Source organism: Mus musculus, chromosome 1, assembly GCF_000001635.26.
Source record: "Mus musculus strain C57BL/6J chromosome 1, GRCm38.p6 C57BL/6J".
Classification (NCBI taxonomy): domain Eukaryota; kingdom Metazoa; phylum Chordata; class Mammalia; order Rodentia; family Muridae; genus Mus; species Mus musculus.
In genome coordinates this window covers 156,830,269-156,838,516 of record NC_000067.6, presented here as the reverse complement: position 1 = coordinate 156,838,516, position 8,248 = coordinate 156,830,269, and the positions used below count along the sequence as shown (strand labels likewise).

At 41.1% G+C, this 8,248-nt stretch overlaps 1 protein-coding gene across 23 annotated transcripts in view; it reads left to right on the top strand.

Moving 5' to 3' along the window:
• The window catches only part of Ralgps2 (Ral GEF with PH domain and SH3 binding motif 2), a 135,685-nt gene that overhangs the window by 101,334 nt on the left and 26,103 nt on the right, over nt 1-8,248 (top strand). For all 23 annotated transcript variants that reach the window (XR_003947313.1, XR_373625.3, XM_030243663.1 and 20 more), the window contains 3 exons: nt 5,485-5,622; nt 5,762-5,852; nt 8,065-8,132. Coding sequence is in view for 21 of the 23 variants with exons in the window: in XM_030243663.1 (XP_030099523.1) it covers nt 5,485-5,622; nt 5,762-5,852; nt 8,065-8,132 (297 nt within the window). In the remaining 2 variants the exon portion in view is untranslated. The remainder of the gene's footprint in view (nt 1-5,484; nt 5,623-5,761; nt 5,853-8,064; nt 8,133-8,248) is intronic.

The following is an 8,248-nucleotide window of genomic DNA, read 5'->3' as shown; positions in this document are numbered from 1 at the left end:
GCTAGACTTTCCCCAGAAGCAGCCACCTAACAGTGCTATTCTGACAGCCTCCGGGACGCTTAAAATTGTAAGTAATTGTGTAATGTTTAAGAGAAAATTGCTTTTATTAGCTTGACCTTTAATCTCAGCACTCGGAAGGCAGTTGAATCCCTATGAACTTGAGGCCAGCCTGGAATACACAGTGAGCTCCAGGCCAGCCAGGGCTAATAAGTGAGAATCTGACTGAAGAAACACACACACACGCACACACATGCACACACTGCAGACCAGCCAGGGCTAGTGAGAACCTGACTCACACACACACACACACCCCTTGTTTTTATATGTAGTCACCTAAAACAAGGGAAACTGGTAAATCTGGTGAAAGAAAAATCTTAAATTCTGTAATACATAATTGATGCTTTTTCTGATCTTAAGTTCTGTGATAGGTAATATACTTGCCTATAAAATTATGCCTCCTGTCCTAGCTAGGGTTGCTGTTGCTGTGAAGAAACACCATGACCAAAGACAACTTAGGAAAAGGTTGATTTGGCTTACACTTCTACATCACTGTTCATCACCAAAGGAAGTCAGGATAGGAACTCAAACAGGGGAGGAACCTGGAGGCAGGAGCTAAGGCAGAGGCCATGGAGGAGTGCTACTTACTGGCTTGCTCAGCCTGCTTTATAGCACCCAGCCATAGGACCACCAGCTCAGGGGTGACTGGGCCCTTTCACATCAATCACTAAGAAAATTTCCTCCAGGCTTGCCCTCAGCTGGATCTCATGGAGGCATTTTCAGTTGAGGCTTCCTCCTCTAGCTTGTGTCAAGATGAGTTAAAACTAGTCAATTCAGTGTCAATTGTCAAAATAAGGTGGTGGTTGTTGTTGTTGTTGTTGTTAGTTGATTGGTATCATTTAAAAACAAACACAACCCTGAATTAAAAGAAAAAAAGAAAACCCAAAGGATCGTTGACTCCCCATTGACTGTGAACTGAAGATGAATCATCATGTCCTCTGGCCCAGCCTTTTCTACTATAAAAATAGGTTCCAAAAGAGCAAAAGAGTAAGTCTTGAATAACTATTTTTTTCATGAAACAAATATTTAGTAATTCAATAGCTAAGGAAACCCGAATTTCAACATCTTCAATAGCTTGGCTTAATGCTCAATGATAAGTAGAACCTGAGTTTTTAACTCTCACTCAAAAGCATCGCTTTCTTGGCATCCTAGTTGCTGAATGAGGCCTTGGGGCTTCTCATGCTACACACGCTGTGTGCTTTCACCCCCCTCACTGCCTTAACTCCTTCCAGTTGTCTTGTAGGACCTGTATCCTTTACTTACTGGACGAGGTTGTTACCACTTTTGTAGAAGTATTTCTTAGAACGCCTCTGTCATATTTAAATATATAAGGGGCTGTAAACTTTAAATAATAAATAAGCCAACTAGAATCTTAACAGGAAAATGCTGATGGTTATTGGTGGTTACTATGTCAACAGCCATGAGGGTCTATGAGGCTGTACTGTTTGTTGCCATCTATTCTGGGTTCTGTTTTTTTTTTTTTTTTTTAGGGAAAGCAAGTGATTGGAGTTTTCCTGGACCCTTTTCAGATTTTCACGGGGACAGATAAGATAGTAGCTTCTAAGCTCTGGTTTGTGTCCCACAGTTACTGAGTGGTGTTTTCATTCACTACTACTAGTCGGATTGGGAGATGGGAGATGGTTCCTCTGAGCTTTAAGTTTGAGAGTTATTTAGCTTTCTTACTTGAACAATTTCTGTTACTAACCATCATTTTTCAAAAATTGGAGTGACAGATTTTAGGACCACATAACACTTGATTTGGCTTGTTTCATGGAAAATTAAACATGGAGATGAGTTCTGTGGAAAATCCTGAAAAGCAGAACTAAGGAACTACAGAGAGTGCGCTGTAGAGTGAGGTGTAATGGCAGCCATGGAGAACAGTGAAAGGAGCCCCCAAGGACGAGAAGCTAGGAAAGTGGAAAGGAGGAACAGTGGAGCAAAGAGGGAGGGAGGAGACGTAGCTCAGCCGTCCTGCTTGCCTGTCCTGCTTGCCTAGCATGCGGAGGCTCCGTCACTGTCAGCCGAGTGACTAGGTAGTGGTGAAGACCAGCTGATAAAGTGTTATAATGAGGAGGTCCAGAATTGTGACCTTGGCTAAAAAGAGTTTTTAGTACCTTGATGTAGGTACTTTGTTTTGCTAATTTTAAGACATCTGCATTTAATGGTAAATACACCTCAGAATACATCTTGATTATATTGTAGTTCAACACTGTTTTCAACCCTTTGTGGATCTGTATGTAAAAGTGCACATCACAGTCCAATACAAGTCAGAACCGTGAGCTCTAGGCCCTGAACCTCTGTACCATTGCATATAATTAAGAGCGAGAAAGAATTGAGAATGGCTTACTCAGGTTTAGCAAATTGATAAAGTAACATCGAAAGACTCATGATGTCATGACTCAGCCTTTCAGAAGCTGTAGAGGGCACCACCGGTGGTGCCCTAGCATGGTAATGTACAACTGCTGCCAGCCGGCTGGTCCTGTGTCTTGAAGGCCACCGGGAGCTGGCGGCAGAGCCAACATGAATGTTGGAGTTGCCCACAGTGAGGTAAACCCCAGTGCCCTGTAATGACCAGCCATGGTTGTTGCCGACGTGTGCTTTGGGAGTTGGCGTGCGTGCGTTCCTGTCACTCAGCGTTCCTGTCACTCAGCGTTCCTGTCTTCAGTGCTCCTGCTGCTTGGACCGTAACAAAGAGTACATAATCTGGGGATATATGTATTTTGCATGCAGTGAAAGGAACAACTTTTGAAACCCAATCCAGATAGAGCAGGGCTCTTAACCCACTGGGAACAGCTTGACTATGGAGGACAGTTTATATCTTCTCAAGAGTTTTTCACAAATTCTCCAGTAATTTCTTAGATGTGACATGCTGTTACCACAGAGTTTTGGATAAAGAAACAGACTCAAGCCAGCGAGGGTGGCATATCCCTAACCTTAGTATTATGGAGGCAGATGAGTTTGAGGATAGCCTAGTCTATACATCAGGTTCTAGACCAGCTAGAGCTACTTAGATCCCATCTCAAATGAGAGAAAAAAGAAACAGACTCAAATCTGCTACTTTGGTAATGATCTTCTGTCTATTTTGGATCAAGCCTGGATTAAATGGAAATTTCTGCCTTCTATTGCAGGTCTCTTTCAGATATACACCTTAGCAAATGACCTGTCTTACACTGATTTAAAAAAAAAAAAAAGACTCATGATGTAGGTAATGTGCACTTAAAAATAAACACTCTGTTCTTTACAAATTTTACCTTTTTATGGCTAATACCAGTAAACATGGTTCTTTAATTTTGTATATAAAATATTTTTAGCATTCCGAAGTTGCTTGTTTTTCAAAGCCATTATTACCATTTTAAATTGCACAGATACTGAGTCATGGACTTAAAATTAGCAGCACAAACCACATACATACAAGTCAATGTACCAAATGCAGTATTAGGTGAGGATTAGAGTCCAGGATTCTGTGGGATTAACTGTGTATAAAAGGTAGGCTGTCAGTCATCCTGTTACAGAAGATGCAGAAGACTGTGCGTGGACCCTGCTTTATTAGTGATGGCACTGGGAAATGTGTTTCATGAACCTAACAGAAAGTGGAAAGGCTAGGGCGCCTTTAGGCACTGATGTGATTGGCCCTTGTTTTGCAGGTGCTATGGTAATTCCAAGAATGCTGAAGTTTTTTTGGCCAGTCTCTCTTGTTTTGTTTTGTTTTTTTTAAATCTCTGAGTAGGGAAATACACATTTCTAGTCTCAAGGACCTAAGAAAGAAACGCATCTCTAGCATTCTGAGTATACATTGTCAAGTTGGTAGTTCTCTGGCATGGCCTTTGGTGAGAATGCTGGGCAGTGCAGGCTTGTTCTTGCCCAGAGAGAATGTCAGCAACATGCAGAGATGCATTCAGTACCTAGGTTTGACTGCTATTTCTAGTTCCTGGTACATTTGACACAATACTATAAATGGCCGTGCCTTAGATTCTGTTTCTTTCATGAGACGATAAATTACTGGTCTTGAATAAGATTGTGAAACACAGCTGACAGTGTAGAAAGGCAGAGAGGTTTTGTGTACGTACGTTGGGCTGGTTTATTCAGTAGGTGTTTTAACTTGGGACCGTCCAGTCCTTTAGTGTCAGTAAGTGACAGAAGTAATGATGTGAAAGTTGGTAAAAGCTGCACTAGCTGTGACCACCAGTCCTGAACCTTTCAGTGGGAGCATCCTGTGACTACCTGAGCCTTCACAAGCTAATTCAAGACAGTAACAGAAAGGGAAAACCATACCGAAGAAAGTTCCTCCCAGTGGCCTGAAAATCCCTCTGATTTAGGTTGGGATGGCAGAGTGAACCTCTATTCCAGGTGCTGTGGTTATGGTGAGGTGAATCATTTATTTCAGGCATTGGCATCCTTGCAGATGTCTGGGGGGTAGGGGGCTGTTTGTTTGTTTTTTTCATGTTTCTAATAATTTTGAGAATTTAGAAAGGAGATGCTTCCTTCAGCAGAGCCAGGGCCTTTTCAGTATTTCCTCACTCCTACTACCAAAACAACGACTATATAAACCCAGCGATACCACTGGGAGGTACTGTAAAATGTATTTCATCTTCAGTTTGATCTTACAACCGTGCGTTTTAGTTGAGGGCTAGACAGAATGCAGCCTATTCATAAACACTGATCATTGTTCATATAGCTTCACATAAAAAAAACTTTGAAACATCACTTCAAAGAGAAAAACAACTTTGCATTTATCAAATGTCAGCATTGGAAATGTAGGCTAAATTTATAAAGCTATTTGCTAATGTTTCACATTGGTTATATATTTGGTTATAGAAATCTCAAAAAAATGTTATTTCAGTAGTGTTGCCTTTTCTTCTCCTTCTGGGGTGGGGTGGGGTGGGGTGGGGTGTAATAGAGAAAAGCTGATGGAGTCGTTACCTGATTCTCAATGGATGGATTGACACTTAAGTTACCTCATAACTGCCACATTTAAAGAGAAGCTTCTGGTTGAAAGCAAACTGGCTTTGTGTTATGAATAGTGTTCATGTGTGGTATTTGGGAAGAGATGTCAAACTTAGGGAAAACATTAACTTCCCCACAGAAGGCCTTGTCTGTAGACTCAGGAAAGTGGGTTATGCCTGACTACATGTAAATACTGAGTTTCAGATATTAAATAACCTTCTCTTTGGCCACTTTGCCCACTGATAAGGACTTTTAATTGCAGCCCAAGACTTTACTTGAAAACAACATGGGGAAACCTGACAAGGACCTTGGGTTTGTATGGTTTGACCCCAACTCTAGAGATCTCAACCCCAAGAGATCATGTTATGTTAATAATACACTCTAAATATAACATACTGGAAAACATACACAGGTTGAGTTTTCTTACCTTTATTTACTTGAAGTCATCCAAACTGCAAGTCATGTGCCTGGTTTCTGTTGCAGGCATCTATTTGTCTGACTTGACCTACATTGACTCCGCGTACCCATCCACCGGCAGCATTCTAGAAAATGAGCAAAGATCAAATCTGATGAACAACATTCTTCGAATAATTTCTGATTTGCAGCAGTCCTGTGAATATGGTGAGTTAAAAGAATGGTTTTTAGAGTTAATTTCCGTTTTGGTACCACATGGCCTTAGCTACCTTCAGTTATATTTCTCTCTTACGTTTTCAGCTACTATGTACTTTACTTTAATAATCATTTATCATCTTTTGCCTAGATATTCCCATATTGCCTCATGTCCAAAAATACCTGAACTCTGTTCAGTATATAGAAGAACTACAAAAGTTTGTGGAAGACGATAATTACAAGTAGGTCCATCTTCAAATTTGGATACTTTATCTAGTTCTCTACTTTGAGCCTTAATCCTTTCATCTAAGTATGGAGTCTACTCTAGTGCCTAGCCAGTGGGTCGCAGTAATTACCTGTGTTTCTTTTACTCACTGATACAACTGAACCAGTACCAGCTTCAGCTGGGTTGTTGTTAATGATGTTGTTGTTGTTTTTTAATTAAAAATAGTGAAGCTCTTGAGCCAGCAAGCGTTCAGCAGGTAGACAGGCACTTGAGGACAAGCTGACAGTCTGCGACTGATTCCAGGACCCACACGGGTGAGAGGGCAGAATCAGCCACACGAGTTACCCTCCCTCAAAAAATAACTAGACTTTAAACACAGTTTAACGTTTTTAAGCTGTAGAGAACAGGCATTCAAAATTGGGGGTTTGGGTTTTTTTTGGGGGGTTTTGGTTTTTTGTTTTGTTTTGTTTTTTCCTTTTTCTTATGTAATGGGACTCTTATAGCTGTCCTTTGTAAGGATCCGTGGCTGGCAACCACATCAGTGCACATCAGTGCAACTTCAGTGCACATTGCACAGCTGCGGTGCTGCCTCTTGGTTTTCTTTTGGTTTCATTTGTTGATTATTTTTTTCTTTGCTTTCTTCATCTGTATATTTTTCTTCTGGAAAGTTATAATTTGCTTTTTTTTTCTGACATTAGATATGTGAACTCTTAAAATATTTTTAACGCACCTAAAATTTTTGTTTGAAACCTTTATTACCATTTTCTTCCCCATATCCTATTATTAACACTTAAACATTTTGTGTCAGTGACTCACTTGAACATACTATGAAGTCAGGTTAGCCTTTGAAGGTTGAAGGTTCAGAGAGCTCCTCCCCTGTGTTATAACTGTCCTGAGTTTGATGTTCGGGGTATTACTATTCACCGGTTATTCTTGTGCCTCTAGTTACTGGTATAGAATTTATATTTCATAAATACATTTTGTCTAGGGAAATAAGATCGATTCTCTTGATGCCTTGAAAACTCAAGATACAAGTATTTATTAATATCTCTCTTCTGGCCAAAGAAACTTACTGGTTTACGAAGAGTTAAAGCGTCATGTAACAGACTAGACTCAAGTGAAACCTACACAATTACAGAGAGTGGTAAACTTTTACTGACTATAGCAAGATTGTGATAAGAGTTTTGTTTTGCTTTAATTAAAGCTAATTGTTTTGATTTTGAGACAGGGTCCCTCTACGTAGCTCTAGCTGTCATGGAACTCACTGTGTAAACCAGGCTGACCTTGAACTCAGAGGTCCACCTGCCTTTGCCGTCTGAATTCTGGGATCAAAGGCAACACCACCATGCCTGACTTAAAACCATTCTCATTTTCCTGAAGGACATAGACTTAGCTAGACTTCAGATATTTCCAAAATGACACCTGACAACACTTCATATTTCTAGGCAGGCTGGTGCGACATACGGATTTTGTTCTCCTTGGTGGTCAGAATCAGAGCAGGCTTAGCAGGTGCTGAGTAAAGCTTCTGCCAGTTACTGTGCTTGTTGCTTAGATTAAAAAGCGAATAGATAGTGTACTTTTTCTCAAAGAACTCAGTGTGGCACATGACGCATGCCTGGTAACCCGGGGTCAGAGGATTCCTTAGATGGTTGTGCATCTCCGTGTGAGTGCTGGGAATCTAGCCTGGGTCCTCTGGAAATCAGCCAGTCCTTTTAACCACTGAGCCATCTCTGCAGCCACTTAATGTGGGGTTTTTGGTGGATAAAAAGAAAATAGACACTTAACTAATGGAAATGATATTCATCCTCTGTTCAGGCAACTTCATTTATTATGGCCAGCATAAGTGTTCCAGACAACATCTGTGTCTTTCAGCCAGGTAGAAAAAGTTCTTCATTTGGTTTTAACACAGAACAGTCTTTTTTCTTCTTTGTGACTTGGCATCACTCTTATGAGATGGAAGTTTGATACTATTGATACTTGAATAGCAGTGCTTTCATACTGCAGTTAAGTGCCATAGGTAGCCCTGGGGTGTAGCCAGCCAGCTCCTGTTCTCTTCCATCCTGAGAGGGTGCAGTGCCCAACAGAATGGGTGTGCAGGGCACACATCCATCTACACTGCCAACCACTGAGCCGTCTCTCCAGCTACCTATTGAGGTTTTCGTAAGGAAATATGACATTAATATTTTGCCAGTACTTGGTTTCTTAAGTTTTGCTCTTTTGAAATTTAGGCTCTCCTTAAAGATAGAACCAGGAGCAAGTACTCCACGCTCGGCTGCCTCCAGGGAGGACCTAGCAGGTGAGTCCGGGGCTGGTGGTTTGTGCACGGTTGCTTGGTAAGGGTGTTCCCAAAGTGGGGCTCATTATCTCCCAAACAGTAGACCAGGTAACCTGATCTCAGATGAGAGAACTACA